We start from the raw sequence: 19,114 nt of genomic DNA on the forward strand, positions 1-19,114 counted from the left end.
CATTGACCAGGCCTTTTCAAGAAATGAAGCCAATGAAAATATATCATGTTGTAAGAGACGTTAATGAATTAAAAGTACCAGAAGGACTTTGGAGTGCCGGTTATTCTTTCTTACTGTAATCTAATCTAATTTGACTACTGTTCTTTTGTCTCTTAGTTTCGTTACAAGCGGAGAGTTTACACCCAGAGCTATGTGGATGACAAGCAGCTAGCCAAACTTCATACCAAGGTACATGCATGCACACACACACACACACACACGCACACACACACACACACACACACACACACACACACACACACACACACACACACACACACACACCAACATGTACTTAAAGTATCAAAAGTAAAAGTACTCATTAGGCTTATAAGCTTGTAGATTGGCTATTTTCAAATGGTCGAAATGTATATAGGGTTGAAGTGGTTGTTTTGTAATAATAATTAATCTACAAAGTAATTAGTATCTACATTTTAAATAAATAAATGTTTGGATCCGAGATGTAGTGGAGTAAAAGTATTGGACAAGTACAAATACTTTTTTTTCCTATTTTTGAAATACTCAAGTAAAGTACAAATACAGTACCTAAACATTTTACTTAAAGGAGTGGCGACACCGGACGAAATTTAACATTATGGTACAGTAGGTCACGTGGTCTTTGTTGAAACGGTTTGGAAAGGGGGTGGAGCTCAAAGTATGCAGTACAATCAACAGCCTATTCTCTGACTGTGTTGCTGCCGACACGCCCATACAGCTACTGTAGCTGTATGGGCGTGTCGGCAGCATAATTTGATTGGATAATTTAACATGGGGGTACATGACATCATTAAAAAAAAATGCTAATTTGATAGCCATAATTAGCTGTTTTGGCCGTGTCACGCCCCCTTTAAGTACAGTACTTAAAGGGATATTTCACTTTCAAAAACACTTTTGGTCATTTTATCGTTTAATCAGGCTTTTATGAACACCCTGGACAGTTTTTAATTTGCTTGATTCAATATTTAGATATTTGATGTAAATGCTATCAGTCCTCTTCCTCCAGGACTCACACTGTCCTCCTAATACGTGAGCAGGCAGTATGTTTTTGATAACTTTTTTCATTTATTTTTTATTGTTTTATTGTAGGCCTATTGTATTTATTTTTTTCAATTTTCCCAAAGAATCATTAAAAATAAATGAAAAATGTTATAAAAACAAAACACGGCCTGCTCACATAGTAGCACGTATTAGGAGGACAGTATGAGTCACCAGAAAAAATAACAGGTGTTTTTGATGAATCTATCATGGTTAAAATGGTGTATGAAGTTACAAACGGTGTGTATGGGGAGGCGTCCTGCAGGAGGAGGGCCTGGTAACATTTACAGTAAATACTGAATGAAGCAAATTAAAAACTGTTCTGAGTGTTCATAAAAGCCTGATTAGACAATAAATTAAAATAAAATGACCAAACGTTTTTTTGAAAGTGAAATATCCCTTTAAGTAAATTTAGGCTATTAGTTACTTACACTACTGCATATAATAGATACAGTACGTGACATCATCACAGATTTCAATCCTTATTTCACAGACAAACAATACACACAAGCAACCAACCAACCATAGCAACGTATCACTATGACAACATATCACCATCAACATAATACTATATTTTCAAATAGGTAGAATATTATGTCACAGTATAGTCATTGTATGACATAGATGCATGTGAGTTCATAGATGCCAATGTGTTGCAAGCAGCTTGTGATAACAATACAGGAAAACAAGACAGACAGACAGACAGACAGACAGACAGTGGCTGATAGAACCACTCTCTCTCTTTGTCGAGAGTCCTCTCCTCGCATGTGAAGCTGAATGATCTGTAGTCCACATATTGTGTCCCTGAACCCCTAGCATCCCTATTCTGGGGACAACCTTCGCTGGAAATAGTGATCTGCAGATCGGTTGAAGAAACCGATCTGAGCCAAATCATGTCAAATAGATAATTATGTTCAGAGTGCAAAATGCCACTCAAGCTGACTGAGTGCACAGAAAATTACTGACATTAGGTCAAGGAACAAATGCAACCATCTTCACATTGGCCTGTTATAGCGACTTTTGCTAAACACATTTTTGGAACAAAATATCTCAAATCATGCATGCAGCGTCCGATTGCTGTGAAAGGCCGAAGAAGACATGGCACCCTTTTCACATTGGCCTATTATAGCGCCACCAGGAGGCCACAATAACCTACGGAGACCTGTGCTCGGAAGAGCACTAGCTTCTAGTGCTTCAAATCAAACTCTGGTTAACGCTTTTCTGTCCTCCACCGATTCAAAATAACTTGAGTGTTTTGTTTGTCAGATGTCCTTGAATGTGTTCAAGTGAAGGAGTTCCTGAGTGCAAATAGCCTCCTGTCACCTATCAAACTGGCTTCACGAAGCAACACAGTACCATAACTGCTTCCTTGAAAGTGGTCAATTATATAATTGAATCATAGGATTAGAAGGCCTGTGCTGCCCTTTGATTGATCTTTCAAAGGCCTTTGGCACAGAATATTGACTTGTGTGAGCATCCTGTTGGCTGGTTTGAAAATGACTTGTCTGGAGGGATGCAATGTGTTACATTTTATGGCATTTCTTCCAGCATGTTAGTGTTTCGGGGGTCCGCCAAGATTCTGTACTGGTTTCATTCTTCATATAATATTGATGTAAACAACCTAGACCGAAATGTTCCAAATGCAAGTTTTCATTATAATGCAGACGATGCTGTTATTTATTGCTGTGGTGCCACGCTCAATCTATTGAGTGTCTTCAGCATGCTTTTAGTGTTGTGAATCATAGCTGCATGGCTTGAAACTTGTGATGAATGCCATAAAGACAAAACTGAAATAGAAAGACATCAGCTTCTCCTTCTGACATTGTCACCTTACCGGGCATGGGCAGTCAAATTGAACTAGTGCCACAGTACAAGTACTTAGGTATTTCAAATGATGATCATTTAACATTTGAATGCCACATTGAAAACTTAAAAAAGTAAAGAGGCTCAAGTTTGGGGGGGATGGTGGCGCAGTCTGTAGCGCTGTCGCCTCACAGCTGCAGTAGAAGGTCCTGGGTTTGATTCCTGCCAGGGGACGCTGTGGACGCTTGCGTCATCAGCTCCCATACCCTAGGTGGGGTTGGCGAAAGGGCCTTTCTGTGTGGAGTTTGCATGTTCTCCCCGTGTCCCCTAGGGTAGGTATCCTCACTAAAACATGCAGCAATCCTGGTCTCTATACTGCCTCCCCTTCCACGCGCTACGAACAACCGGGTAAACTCCCCCCTGTCATGTGATAAAATCGGCGTGCTCTCTCCTCATGTACTGAAGGAAGCATGAGCTCGGTTCGGGGCTCTCCCCAGGTTGACAGAGGGAGAGTAGTGCCCAGGATTACAGCTTAGGCATTGGCGCCAGGTGTAAAAATGGGTTTCAAAAATTAGTACTATAAGTGATGGTAAAATCTAAATGTTAGATATAAGCAACCTGACTATATTTATTTATAAATCCATCCTTGGTTTGCATCGCTCTGACCTTGGTGGGTATATCTCACACAAAACCAGTAATTACACTTTACATTCAAATAACATTCCTCTTACTCACTGCCCTGCAGCTTGGAATCACTTTGCAGAGAGATCTGTAGCTTAAAGTGTAAGGAATTGATCATGCTTAGGTCTTTTAAAAGTTTATTGTCTGATTTGATTGCGGACTCCATCGGAAATTGCACCTGCTTCCCTAGCTGTTTTTATTGTATGCTTTCTATAGGTGCCTTATGTTACAGGATTACTGCCATTAAAAAGTATTCCGTTACGTTACAGGATTATCTTTCTGAGAAAAGTAACTCGTTAGATGATTTTTGCATTACCGGTGGTCATTAAAACCCCTCTGCGAGGACGTTTGGTAAACATAAAATCAAGAGTGCTGCCTATGGAACTGACCACCAGTGTTATGGAGCTGTGCTGGGCTTCACCAAGGCTAATTTGCACTGACGTTCTCCCCATTTCAGTAATATTATTAATACATCCAAAAGTAGTGTTGATATTCCATGAACGTGCCTATAGGGCAACCTCTCTGTCTCCTCTCAGTCTCTGCCATGTTTATGTTTATTCAGCTTTCAGCATGATCACAGATGTTTAAAAAAAGACAGGTGCCAGTAAAAACACTGAATTATTTTGCTGATTACAATACAACATTTCAAATATAAAAGTCCAACAACCTAAAAACACAAATCTAGAATCCACTATCATTTAAGAGTCTGCACATGTATGGGATTGGTGATTTCTTGTATCCATGCCATGTTACACACGTGCAAACAAATTAATGTACTGTAAACAAGATAATTGTAAATAGTCAGCCTCGTGTCACACCAAAAGTGGTGACCCATTGAATAGAACAGTGGTTTTCAATCCTTTTCACATCAAGGATGATTATTTATTAGGCATTTGAGCCACAGACCACCATTTGATAGCCTCTCAGAGCCGAGACTTTGAATATTTTGTTGTCGTTGGATAGGATTTTGTCCACAATTCCATTGATGTTGGTACCATAGGAGGGATGAAAGGCAAAATGTTGATCAAAATAACAATTCTTTAATTAAGTAATGCAGTTGTTTAACAGTAGTTTAACTATTGAGAGTAAAAAATGAAACCAAAAGGACCCATAAGGGCCCAAGAAAGAAAGAACAGGGATATACAGTATATACTTTAGGATTTAAATGTAACAAAGTAACGCCATTACTTTGGAAAAGGTAACAAAGTAACTGAGTACTCTAATTGCAAAACTAACACTAGGTTACTCTGTTACCCCACAAAGTAGTCATTTGATGTCAGGGGAACCACACTAACAGAATCCCTTTTGTGCCCATATATGGAGATTGGAGATCATCAATATTAAGCCCATATCTGTGAATGCCAATATACATGTCAGTCTAACCTACAGTATAGCCTATACATGTCAATCTAACCAGTGTGGCTGGTTCTACAGACAGGGATCTCCAATGCTCCATACTTACTTGGGCATAAAAGGGTTCCGATTGTATGTATGATGTCAGACGTCATAGACGTCATAGGACTTTCACATCGAGTAACTGAGTAGTGAGTACGGTAAGCATGTATGGGGTCTCACAGCACACGGTTGGTTCTACAGACTCCAACTTTTGCACACGGATAGCTCCGAGTTTTGCCTATGTTCTTAGCTGCCTCCCCTGTACTTGCACAATGTACAGTTGTATGAAACAACATCTCCATGTACATGGATCTCCATATATGGGTATCAGGGATCTCCTTATATGGTATATTAATAATGAATTCCGTCCTGTGCAAATTCCGTCCCGTGCGACATCGCCCTCTGCGTGCTTTTCGCCCTTAGGCGTCTTACTGGTCTGTAATAGTATTATATTATGTTTTGGTGTAAAATGTTTGTATATGTTTTGTAAGTTGTAACTTTTTTATACTGCTGCTGTTACCCTGGACAGGGCTCCCTTGTAAAAGAGATCTTGTATGGGATTTTAACTGTATGAATAAAGATAACCTTTTTTTTTACAGGACAGAAGTGAGAGTACAACATCTGTAGATACTAGCGTGTCAGTGCAGTTGACATTATGACCAATATAATGTTGAAACTAAATTGATGTATTGCTAATTTTGGATTTCAGGCCAATCTGAAGCGTTTTATGGAATATGTCCATCAGAAGAATATCGATAAAGTTTCCAGGTGGCTGGAGAAAGGACTCGACCCAAACTTCCATGACTCCGATACTGGAGGTACAGTGTGACACCGGAGGCACGCACGCACACACACACGCACACATGCCTATGTCATCTATGGAGACATTTTAGGGGTCGGTGACAATTTAAGGACTTTTAAGACCCTTTTTAATAGAAAAAGATACTGCAAAAAATACTACGTCAAAATGTATCAAAAATCTATACTATAAAAACTGGTCAAACATTGGCCAAATTTTCAGATAATACAAGAAAGAGGCAAACATTGGGAAAATTGTCGATCTACGTGCTTATAACGCCTCAACTCCTACATTGCAAGTGCTTATCAGGGTGGTGGGGGGGGGGGGGGGGGGGGGGGGGGGTCCCCCTGTTCATATATGATCCTCTGGGGGTCCTTTGGGGGTTATATAGCACTTCTATAGAACTATTCTATTCTATACTTCTATAGAATTAAAAGAGAGCACCAATAATTTGACTTTCAAGTTCAATCTTAAGAGATGAACAAACTTGTAATCATGGGTAATCAGTGGTGCGTTCTACCGTGTTACCCTATATACAGTACGTAGTATACTGTCCAAGAAAAAATATATGTATAAAAACCGTGTACAGTGCAGTAACCATCTGGGGAAGTGTATCTGATGGGGGGGCTGGGGGCAGTAAGAATGTAAACTTCAGTTCAAATAGCCTTTTTCATTTGATAATGTAGTGTCTGAGGTGAACACTTACGGTAAATGGTGCATTTATATAGTGCTGTTATCCAAAGCGCTTTACATATAGATTGTGTATTACATTCACCCATTCATACACCGATGGCGGAGGCACCATGCAAGGCACCAACCTGCACACCAGGGGTTCAGAGTCTTGCTCAAGGACACTTCGACACTAACTCTGGGGGAGCCCGGAATCAAACTGGGAACCTCACGGTATCCATCCAGACGCTCTACCGCCCACTCTACCTCTGAGTCACTGCTCAGTGTGGCTATTGTCTTGAGGTGATAATGATTGGAGTTTCGAAGTAATTCACACATTAACTACTTAATTAATGTGTGCAGCAGCAGTTATTTTATTCAGTGACCACGCTTGTGTGTTTACTTACTGTGCGTGTGGGAGGGAATAATTATGGTATACCCTCCCAAAAAAAGAGGGGAAAAAAAACGCCCCACTGTGGGTAATTATCAGCTCAATTTGTCTCTGGCACTTTTTTTTCATTTTATACTGTAATTGGTCTGTCTCCTGTCTATGTTTTGTATTGATTGTCATTTCACCACCATTTTTAACAGCTTGCTCAGTGACTACTGACTACAGATGAGAATTAGCACTTTGCTAACTCTCTTTTACATTGAAATGTTGATTAATGTGCACTGGTAAATAATACATAAATAAATAAATTGTATGAAATATACTGTAGTGGTCCAGACCTCAACAAGTTTGAGAACCACTGAGTTAAAGACAAATAAATCTTTATTGACCATTAAATTGAACATAAAATGGAAATTTTCCTTTGGCAAACTGGCATTCGGTATACAAACAATAAAAACACAGCTAATACATAAAAATACACAAATGCAATCAAATACATTCCCATAACCACAACAGTGATCATGGGCTGTAGGTATTGGTTAGTAGAGTAATAGTTAGAGGACTGTAGTGACATTGAGTCTCTCTATGTGTTATTTCAGAATGCCCCCTCACACTGTCTGTCCAGCTAGAGGACTGCGGTGACTTGATAAAGATTCTGAAGAGTGGAGGAGCTCATATGGACTTCAGGACTAGAGATGGAATCACAGCGTTGCACCGAGCTGTGCTCTGTCGCAATGGAACCGCCCTGACCGTACGTATAGTACAGAATACAACTACTGTGTAATTTACTTACTATGTAAAAAAACTGTGTAGTAGTGTGTACTTTATTTGCTGTGTTCGTGTACTGGCTCTACATGCATTACTACTGTGTATAGTGCTGCAAATATCGATTGTTTTCTGAGGGATTATTCTATCGAAAAAAATTGTTTGATTAATTGAATAATCCAATGTAAGTATGTTTAAATGTTATGTTTATATAGCACTTCTCACAGAGAGAACTCACAAAGTGCTTTTACATACAGTGATATTAAAAACAAGGTATTAAAGCAGAAAAGGCAACACAAACAAATAAATAAAATAAAATCATGTAACATCTCCAAATGCTTGTTCAAATAGTAACATTTTAAGGTTTTAGCAGAAATTGACCTCACGGTGGCGCTATAACAACTTCGAGTGGAGGTTCATCCTTGGCTTACTGGAAGTGTGGGTTCAAAGTTTCTCTATTGTGTCATTTCGTGAAAGATGGGCCCCTGCCCTGAACTTTGAAAGCTACTCATAGTCAATCGGAATGGAATCCGAAAAATCTGAAAGATACATCTTCATCACATGACTACAGAGATGTGGTGTACCAATTTGGGAGTTAAAATTTGTATTATACAGTACTACTGTATATCAACAAATCAATTAAAGGAGTGGCGACACCGGCCGAAATTTTACATTATGATACAGTAGGTCACGTGGTGTTTCTTCAAACAGTCTGAAAAGGAGGCGGGCCGTATCAGTTAGTAGTGAATGTATACTTCGTCCGTCGTGCGGTGCCGCGCAATGTATACTTCGTCCGTCGTGCGGTGCCGCGCACAACGTGATGGCTTGTTGTTAGCGTGTAGCCCGGCTAACGCTGCACCGCGGCTATTTGCGAGAGCTATTGTGTGTGTACACACACACACACACACACACACACACACACACACACACACACACACACGCGCGAAAGCACACACACACAGGCTACACACACACAGAGTGTATGAGCCACGGAGCACGGACCTCAGTCCGGCCGCTGTGCTCCGGTGAGACAGCAGGACATGGCTTGCTCCGGTCGGTCTGGTGCTCCAGTCAGGTTAGGGCAAGAGACAGCAGGGTATGGCCGACAAAACCGTCTCATAGACGGGGAGAAGCGTGTTGACCCTCGTACACCTTTTTTGACAACTTTTTTGAAGAAGACATGTACTTTTTTATCGGTCTAACCATTGATTTTATAGCGAATGCTATATAATTTTTACCCCTAGAACTGATAGTTTTAAAGTTGGTTTAGAAAGTCGGAAACACACCTCGGACAGCTTTTTTTGGGGCAGTTTCAAAAGATAATGATATGGATAATCGACTCCGCCCCTCCCCCCATATTAGCCCAATCAAATTAATTCCTTTCAGTTACTGTACAGAAAGTACTACTTTCAGTACAGTAACTACAATAAATTAATTTGATTGGGTCATTTAACATGGGGGTACATGACATCATTAAAAAAATTGGCTAATTTGATAGCCTTAATTAGCTGTTTTGGCCATGTCACTCCACCTTCAACCAATTAAGCTTTGTTCTATATATATTAATTAAAACATTTAGTTTGACTAACTGTTGCAGCCCTACTACTGTATGTTGCATTTGTGTGTGGTACCTTAGACGCTGCTGGACTTGGGGGCATCTCCAGACTATAAGGACAGTCGAGGACTGACTCCCCTCTATCATTCAGCTATGGTGGGTGGAGCCCCCTACTGCTGTGAAGTGTTACTGCAAGACCACGCCACTATAGGTAAGTACCTGTGAACCTGCCTGCCTGCCTGTCTGTCTGTCTGTCTGTCTGCCTGCCTGCCTGTCTGTCTGTCTGTGCGTGCGTGCGAGCGTGCGTACGTCTGTCTGTCTGTTGAATTTGAGGAAATAATTATTGTCTTGGTTACAGGAATGACTGATGAGAATGGATGGCAAGAAATTCACCAGGTAACACACACACACACACACACACACACACACACACACACCACACACACACACACACACACACACACACACACACACACACACACACACACACACACACGTACGCATGTCCACACAAAGGAAATTGCATACGAGGACACGAATATTAAGGTTAGATCCACAAAGGCGAGGCCTATGTCCTCATGAAACAACGAGCATGTCACCCAGCGATCCATGGGCACAAGCAGCAGCGTCTCCGCCATACATGGTGGCTGCCAATCATAGCAGAGACAGCACAACACTCTTCCAGCCCTAGCACCCTCAACTTGGTGATCGGATGAAGCACACAGTCCACAGAAGTTGTAAATGCATCTCAAATCTGCACCTACTACAATAACATTTACTTTGGTAGTTACAACGGGTGTGCTGAGATGTTTATAAAAACAGCATGTGTGTGTGTGTGTGTGTGTGTGTGTGTGTGTGTGTGTGTGTGTGTGTGTGTGTGTGTGTGTGTGTGTGTGTGTGTGTGTGTGTGTGTGTGTGTGTGTGCGTGCGTGCGTGCGTGCGTGCGTGCGTGCGTGCGTGCGTGCGTGCGTGCGTGCGTGCGTGCGTGCGTGCGTGCGTGTGCTCGTGTGCTCGTGTTGGTTTGTATTAAGGCCTGTCGTCATGGAAATGTGCAGCACTTGGAGCACCTGCTGTTCTATGGAGCTGACATGAGTTCCCAGAATGCATCTGGGAACACCGCACTGCACCTCTGTGCCTTGTACAATCAGGTAACACGCACACTAGAACACACACACACACACACACACACACACACACACACACACACACACACACACACACACACACACACACACACACACAAACACACGCGCGCGCGCGCGCGCACACACACACACACACACACACACACACACACACACACACACACACATATATGTGAAGGGTTCAGCTGTGTTTTCTGTTTCAGGACAGCTGTGCCAGAGTTCTGCTGTTCAGAGGAGCCAATAAGGACACCAAAAACTACAACAACCAAACTGCATTTCAGGTAAAAACTACAACAACCACACTGCATTTCAGGTAAAAACTATAACAAAACAAAGCTATAGAACAACAGCCAGACTTGATTGATTGATTAAATACTTTATTAGTCAGAAATATAAACAACACGTGGTACAGTAAAACATTAAGGCTAAAAGGATAACACACAATGTTTCCATTGTGGTCCTATGTATTCAATTCATCAGCATAGCATAAACAATTTACACAATAATACATGTCATCAACAAATACAAACATTATCATATACTAAGGAGAAAGGGGGGAAACTATGGCAATGAATGACACCTCCTTTCAATGGTCCTTTAATGCAGTAGTTCTCAACCTTTTCAACCCCCGAAATAATAATATTTTATTTAAAACAATCCATTGCGCTGCAAGGTGTTGTGAGCATAGATCCCTCCAGTGTTGTTGTGGCTGTGGGTGTCTCTCACTTTGGAGAAGTAGTTAGACAGGTATGAGGGTATTGAGGGCATTGTCCCTTTTTTGAATACCAATCCCATTGATATTTGCTCAACCCTGTCTTCTTACCCTGAGCCATCCCAAACTAGCAAAGTGTGTTGGAATTAGGCTTCAATAATATTTGTATTCTGTTTGTCACATTCCTAAGAGAAAAAATGTATTATAGGTAAATTTGCCCCCAATGATTCCGGATGGGGACCCAAATACATTCGGGTCCCCATGCGGAATCAATGGGGGTACATTTATTGTAATCAAATTATTGTCTTAGAAATGCGACAAAAAACACAAAATATTATTGAACTCAAGTCTCCATGGCATGAGTAATCAATAGAAAGAAAGTCATTTTGGGGTGAACTACTCCTTTAAGGCAGAGAAATAGTCGTATCCGCTTATATTGGGATGTCTAGTCTTTTAATGAAAGCAAGCGAAATCACTTTTATTGACTTTGTTCTTTGATTGACTTCCTTCAATATCACTGCCATTTTTTCACCTGTCAATTTGTTGTCAGTACTGCTACTCATCATCATCGTCATCGTCATCGTCATCATCATCGTCATCAACATCATCATCATCATCATCATTATCATCCTCATTACAATGAGGTATTCATTTAAACCTCTGTCTAAAAGCAATATTTTTTGCGACCATAGGTCGCAGTTTAGTATGAAAATGGTCACATCTTGTCTCCGTCTGTCTACGCTCGGTTTGACGCTCTGACATCACACTCTGACAAAACTGAGATGTCAGGGGAACCACACTAACAGAATCCCTTTTATGCCCTTATTTGGAGATCCCTGATGTCATCAACATTAAGCCCATATCTAACAGGACTTCATATGGGAATGCCCATATACAGTAAGGAGGCCACTTTGGCCACATACCACACTAACAGAATCCATATATAGCCAAGACAGATGGCCAAGACAGCCAATATCTGTGTGTCTGGTAACGGTTCTACAGACAGGGATCTCCATAAATGGGCATAAAAGGTATTGTATGTATGATGTCAGATGTCATAGACGTCATAGGACTTTCACATAACGAATAACTGAGTAAGCATGTTTGGGGTCTCATATCTCCATATACATGGATCTCCATATATGGGTATCAGGGATCTCCATATATGGGGAACTGGTCCGATATACATCACTGGCCAGATGGTCAAGACATGGCGCGTCACTTTTCGCACTTAGCCGTCTTACTGGTTCTATTCTACTCTAGATATTTGAAGTGCTTTATTGTGTGTGTGTGTGTGTGTGTGTGTGTGTGTGTGTGTGTGTGTGTGTGTGTGTGTGTGTGTGTGTGTGCGTGTGCGTGTGCGTGTGCGCGTGCGTGTAGGTGGCAATCATTGCTGGAAACTTTGCTCTTGCAGAAATCATCAAAATCCACAAATTGTCTGATGTTGGTAAGTGCTACTAAGAGTGTGCATGCATATATAGCACATTTGAAACCAAACCTGAAAACCTGAAAACGATATAAATAATAATATAATCTTTAATCACAAAGCTCTTATCAAAACCAAGTTGCAAAGTGCTTAACATAAAACGGAAGAAAAATTGTAACAACAAAATCAGCAACATGATAAAAAGAAAATTAGAAAATCGTGCTCCTCCGAGCCAGGCCGGGTTGCCTACCCAGGGCCCACAAACTTTGGGAATCAGTCATAGCCATTTGGAATGGAATCTGATAAACCTGAATTATATTATGTCTTCTCTTGATCACATGACCCCAGAGATAATGTGTACTGAATTGTGTGAGTTTTGGACAAAATCTGGAGTAGTAGTGAAAAGTGTGTTTTGGCAGAAAATGTAATCTGGCACAAACAGGGCCACGGTATCCCAGAAAAACTGTTGTACGACCTACGGTTCAGGAGTTACAGGCACAAAACTTGAATATGCCTTTTATATAGCATCACCATGAGGCCTGGCCGATGTTATGGAAAGGCAATTTAATGAAAGGGATTTTTATAGAAGTCAGTTATTTATCAGCCAGCTTCATCGTTGCCCTTGCATCCAACCAGCAATGAATTGTATATTATAATATAATTGTATTCAACTCTAGATCATCGGTTCTCAACCTTTTCTGGATCAGGGCCCACTTGAAATCTTGAATGTGTTCATGACCACTTAATGGTTGGGTGGGCTGCATACATGTTCAAAGCATGTTTATTTTAATGATCAATTGATTTGATTGAGTGTTCCACCTTGGATCAATGGAACTAATGTAGTATACTTTAAAGAGGTGGTGCCATAGTTTAGTTAACATTACTCTAATAGACCACCGGGGGGGTTATAATGTGCAGATTTGCCTTCCCTGTGTATTTTTGGTTTCTTCCTGAAAGCTGAAAGCCTCTGAGTCAAAAGGCCTGATCGAAAAACACAGATTTAATGACATCATATAATCATCCACTCCCCTTTTACCAACACTGTGGGTGTGGCTAACTTCAGCTGGGTCACCACCCACCTGACAACCAGGCATACTTAATGAAATGGTGGGTATGGTCGCATAAAACATAATTTTAAAACTTTCTGTACACTTTTTTGGAAAAAAAACTTCCTCCTTGTATAATCATAATACCTGATCATCATGTTTTGGGGGGGAAAAAGTTCATATTCATTAGTATTACTAATATTAGTATCATAGTCTTATTAAAATCTTAGTGTTTCAGTTATGTGCGGGCCACCTTGCAATACCCTCGCGGCCCTGGCCCACAGGTTGAGAACCAGTGATGTAACTCTATATTGAATAGTTTTATGTATACAGTAATAAATATTATTGCATTCCCATTACCCACTTACCCAGCCTTCATTTGTGACATACTGTATTTATATACTTTTGTATATTTTAGTTCCATTCAGAGAAAGTCCTTCCTACACAAAGCGCCGTAGAGCGGGTGGACCCAGAACTCCTGGTGGGAGTGCCCTCTCGTCTCCTCGATCTCTGATTCGCTCAGCCAGCGACAACGCTCTGGAAAGCCCCGCCTCCTCGCCTGGCCCCTCCCTCCACAGCCTGGACACGCACCATGACACACAAACACACTCGCTGCGAAGGCACACACATAGACTGAGGTTAGTGATGGGCAATCCCGTTCATTTTGTTCACGGCAATGATCCGTTCAGACGATTCGTTCACGTTCACCGTTCATAGCGTGATCGTCCCGTGAAAAACACTATCGCGGGAGCGTTGTTATTACGGCGCGCGTACAGCCCATCCTCCCGTCCTGTGTGCCGGAGGCTATTAGGGGGAGGGGCCAGGGGTATGAACGAAAGCGTGAACGACACATTTTAAGGATTTGAAGGAATCGCAACTGATTTGGTTCTTATGAACGAATCACTCATGAACGACACATCACTAATTTAGGTACTCTAACTCACTCACTGACTCTCCTCATAAACAACAAGCTTAACGTGTACCTTATGTTAAAAATCAAGAGGGTGTATTTGTCACACACTCATACAGGTACAAGCAGCATATTTTTGGAGCGGTGAAAGCGCTCCCAATAGACAGGTATGTCCGTGGGTGGGTGGGTGGGTGGCTGGGTGGCTGGCTGGCCGTGTCCGTAGCCTGGCAATACCTTGAGTGGCCACACACAACACACTAGTTAAAGGAGGGGCGCTGTTTTGTGCAGGCCAGGCACACTCAACACACACACACACACACACACACACACACACACACACACACACACACACGCACACACACACACACAGGGTATAGCTGCTCAGATTCACCGCTCCACTTCGAACCGAGGTTTGATTTTTTACTTAAAGCAATAGGACCCTTTTGTAGAGGTTTGGGTTGAGTAGTTACCTTGTCATGACGTAACCTTTTCAAATTGACGAGATATATTGCAGTTGATTAGGAATGAATAATCCAACATAGTACAGTGTGTGTTTTTAATAGAAATATCAACTAGATGTTAAAGGAGTAGTTCACCCCCAAAATGACTTTTCTTCTATTGATTACTCATGCCATGGAGACTTGAGTTCAATAATGTTTTTTGTTGCATTCCTAAGACAAAAATTTGATTGCAAGAAATTTACCCCCATTGATACCGGATGGGGACCCAAATCCATTCGGGTCCCCATCCGGAATCAATGGGGGTAAATTTAATATAATCACATTTTTGTAAATGCAACAAATACAAAAAAAACGTTATTGAACTCAAGTCTCCATAGCATGATGTGACGGTCCGCCCCTAACGCAACGCAATTCTCCCGTCACTTCATTCACAAAACGTTACTCCCATTCACAACTCCAGTCAGCCAATCGCCTCCCTTTCATCTCCGCAGCGCTGCAACGCGCGTCATGTTGAAATGAGGAAATCACTCACCGCTCTGGTGCTCTGTGTCACGCAAACGACAGAAGCGGCGGTGTCCGTCTGTTTGTTATACAGCCTACATGGCGATCCTTCCTCAACACGGGGAGATAATAGCATCCGTGCCTTAGTTTGACCGCGAGTAAAAGTCCGCGTCGGCGAGGTGTTTAGCGGAGCGACATCGTCAGGATCGTTTGGAGCGTTTGGACCGGAGGCTACTCGCAGTACGAGGACGTCGGGGGAAGACGGTGAATACAGAACCCGGCCATTAATCCAGGTGGATTCGCCATACACTTCGCCACGGCACCGAGGTACTGTACGGTTTAACACTGCAGTGAGCGACAGTCTTTTGAAGAGGACGCGTGAGCTAAAGGAGCGCAAACAGCTGGTTGGGGGGAGTTTTGTTGAGCGTCCCATTTCTTTATTTTCTTTGTTGGTCCTTTGGGGAATTCTTTATTTTGGAAACAAACTGAGTTGAATGAAACAAAACTGAACTGCGTGAAAGCAAACTGAACTGAACTATTTTTTGTTTAATAAATCCTGCGAAAGGTGTTTTTTCTTGTTGAAACAAAGACTCTGAGTGTTGTCCTTTGAACTGCTTTATTATTATTGTGTTGGGTCTATGTTGTCATTATTGTTGTGCATACAAGGTCATTGGTACATTTTGGTGTGTGGTATTTTGTAAGAAATACGATTTATGGGTTCATGGTACTAATTTCATGTAATCCATGTGGTGGGTTTCTGCAAACTTTAAGTGTACACTACTATTTAAAAATTGTCGGATGAGAAGCCGGCTGGCACCCCAAAAACTGAAAACTTAAAGGGCAATCCGCTACAGAAAAATGGCACCCCAGATTTAAAAGGAATTTCAAGCACACCAGTCTCTATCGTGGAGAGATAAAATAAACGGACATCACAACCCTGGAAAAAGGCAAAATCACACAACAAGGACCACAAAAAACGCATTAAAGGACAACAAAGTGGGGAAAAAACGCATTAAAGGACAACTGAAAGTGAAAAAAAAAACGCATTAAAGGACAACTGAAAGTGGAAATAAGACACATTAAAGGACAACTGGACGCAAAACAAATTTATTTTCTTTCCCTCGCAAAAACAACCAACAAACCAACAAACAATCAAAAAACCTCTTTACCCTCATTTCAGTCATTTATATCAAACAAAATGGCGGATTTCATTGGACGCTTGCGGCGTTTGAGGACGTCTGTTACAGACACTGTACTACAGGTGCCTACAAGCAGACAAGTAGTTTTTCAAGAGAATTTGTCAAACCCCACACAACAGCCGCTTCCTGTTGACGGTCAGGTGGTTGTACAGAGCGTTTCAGCTCCCTCGACACCACCACCATCGCCCCCTGTTGACAGGCAGGAAGTCATACAGGGTGGTTCATCTTCCCCGGCACCACCGGCGCCCTCTGTTGGTGACCAAAGTGTGGTACAAATTGAACCACCTTCTGCTGTACCAGTGGTATCCCCAGTGGTACACATTGAACCACCTCCTTCATCATCACTGGTGCCCCCTGTTGTACAGGTGGAATCACTTCCTATTGTGCAACCAGCGCCCCCTGCAGGCAGTCAGGAGGACATACTGGCTGGTTTATCAGCCTCTGGCCATACAGAGCCCCCTATGGAGGATCAGAGTTACAGGAGAGGTCTGGGTTATTCAATGCAAACAAACATGGATGACGTGGATCTCTGGGAGAACACAGAGACACTGGATGAGACAGGCTCACCGGACCACAATCTACTGATGCAAATAATGCATAGCGTGCAAACTCTGGAACGCTCAATGGTTAACCTGACCTTGAAAATGAGGGAGTTGCATTCTGAACAGCAATTTAATAAAAGGACAGGTTTGACTCAGACTCAAACACTGAGAGGCATCAAACAGGCCATTGAAAATAAGCCAGAGTGTGGTGGTCAAGTCATGAAGGACTTGTTGGACAAAAACATTGAGTACCTCAGGGTTCAGATAAAGGACACCTTAAAATGGAGAATGAATAAGCTACATATTGATGTCCTGAAGGACCTACAGGAGGTTATGACCCCCATGGCTGTAACAATGACTCAGTTGCAGGATGAGACAATGGCATGCAGCCAGGAGTTAAAGTGTGTGGTGGAAGAGTTGACGCTTGTAAAACAAAATACCCTCCCCCTAAGCCCAACCCTTTCAACTACTGCAGTACAGACTGTCCAGATGGACCAGTCCCCCATCCTACCACCTATGGGACAGACACGCCCTCAACTACAATCCACCATGATCATTGGTGGTTTGCCGGATCAAATATCCTCACCAGTGGAGTCCTCGGAAGTAAGGGGACGGTTCATGGGGAAAAGTCCCATAAAGTTGCAGTTCCCATGCTTTGGGAGGATGGAGGATGGCAATGATCCTCTATTATATCTGGAACGATGCCAGGACTATCTCTGTCTGAACCCACTGTCGGAGGAGGAGATTCTAGCTGCTATGAGGAGTGTCCTACATGGAACGGCAAGGGACTGGTGGGACGTCATGAGACTAGAGACACAAACTTGGAAAGAATTTGAGACCAAGTTCCTTTTCGCCTTCCTGTCGGAAGACTACATGGATGAGCTGGAGGAAAGGATAAAGACTCAGGTACAAGGAGAGGAGGAAAGCATAAGAGATTTTGCTTATCGATATCGATCACTCTGTCACCGCTGGAAATCAGACATCACCGAAGCGAAGATAATACAACTCCTCCTGAAGAACATACACCCTCAGTTGGCTGGTCAGCTGAGGAGCAGCAGGGTGTCCACGGTTGATGAGCTGGTTAGGCTGGGACAGCAGCTGGAAAAGGATTGGGGAAAACAACAACAGCAGCAGAGGTACACTGCCACCACAAATCCAGCCCAGACGGTTAGCCAGCCTCGTCCGGGGTCTCAGCAACTATCTTCCCAACCAGCAGCAGCAAAATCCAATCAGCAAGCAGCACCCAAGGCACCATTCTGTTGGCGGTGTAAGGGCACCCATCCACCCTACTCCTGTCCTCAATACAAACCTAAGGACAATAAATCTGCTAATTACAACCAGCAACAACATCAGCCAAGATCTACAGAGAACACTCCTACTTTGAGTGCTATGTCTCACCTGCAGCCAGGATTATCAACTTCTCCTTTCTCGTCTGCCAGGCCTTATCCACAACAGTTGTTTGTGACGTTGACCATCGGTCTGGAAAAAAGGAAAGCTATGATGGACACAGGGTCGTCTTACACCCTTCTGAATGAAGAAATGTGGCGTGCTGTCAAGCCTCAAGATGCGACTCTGATTCCGTGGTCAGGAAATCCCCTCTACTTGGCAGATGGCGGAGGGAGATGGCCACTAGGATGGCAGGAGTTGGCACTCACCTTACAGGGTCAAACTTGTACCTTACCTGTGGTGGTGTTATCCTCAGAAGCCTTAGCTTGCCCTGTTGTCTTGGGTTTGGACTTCATGTGCATCATTGGCTTGCAGATGGACATGGGACAAAATCTGTACTGGTTCAATTCCAACAACGACAGTAAGTACTCCTTTGAGAGAGACATAGGCAATCCTGCTGGATGGAGTTGGAAGGGACAACTCTGCTTCTTCTCTGCCACCAACCCTAGAGCTTCAGTTACCTCTCCTGAGGCTATCCTGGATGCAGAGCTCTTACGGAAGGTCATGGAAGGAGCCCAACTAGAGGCAGCAGGAAAGAGCTGTCTATTTGATCAGCTACAGGAGAATGCTGATGTGTGTACTTCTCGCTTGGGC

At 42.5% G+C, this 19,114-nt stretch overlaps 1 protein-coding gene across 1 annotated transcript in view; it reads left to right on the forward strand.

The window, feature by feature from the left end:
* shank3b (SH3 and multiple ankyrin repeat domains 3b) overlaps nt 1-19,114 on the forward strand; it is a 67,488-nt gene that overhangs the window by 15,793 nt on the left and 32,581 nt on the right. Inside the window, exons 4-12 of the mRNA XM_080754486.1 lie at nt 157-228; nt 5,663-5,771; nt 7,412-7,563; nt 9,214-9,343; nt 9,491-9,528; nt 10,164-10,280; nt 10,481-10,558; nt 12,370-12,436; nt 13,880-14,099. Of these exons, the coding sequence (XP_080610612.1) occupies nt 157-228; nt 5,663-5,771; nt 7,412-7,563; nt 9,214-9,343; nt 9,491-9,528; nt 10,164-10,280; nt 10,481-10,558; nt 12,370-12,436; nt 13,880-14,099 (983 nt within the window). The remainder of the gene's footprint in view (nt 1-156; nt 229-5,662; nt 5,772-7,411; nt 7,564-9,213; nt 9,344-9,490; nt 9,529-10,163; nt 10,281-10,480; nt 10,559-12,369; nt 12,437-13,879; nt 14,100-19,114) is intronic.

The sequence above is a fragment of the Nannobrachium achirus genome (genome assembly GCF_963921795.1).
Source record: "Nannobrachium achirus genome assembly, chromosome: 23".
NCBI lineage: Eukaryota > Metazoa > Chordata > Actinopteri > Myctophiformes > Myctophidae > Nannobrachium > Nannobrachium achirus.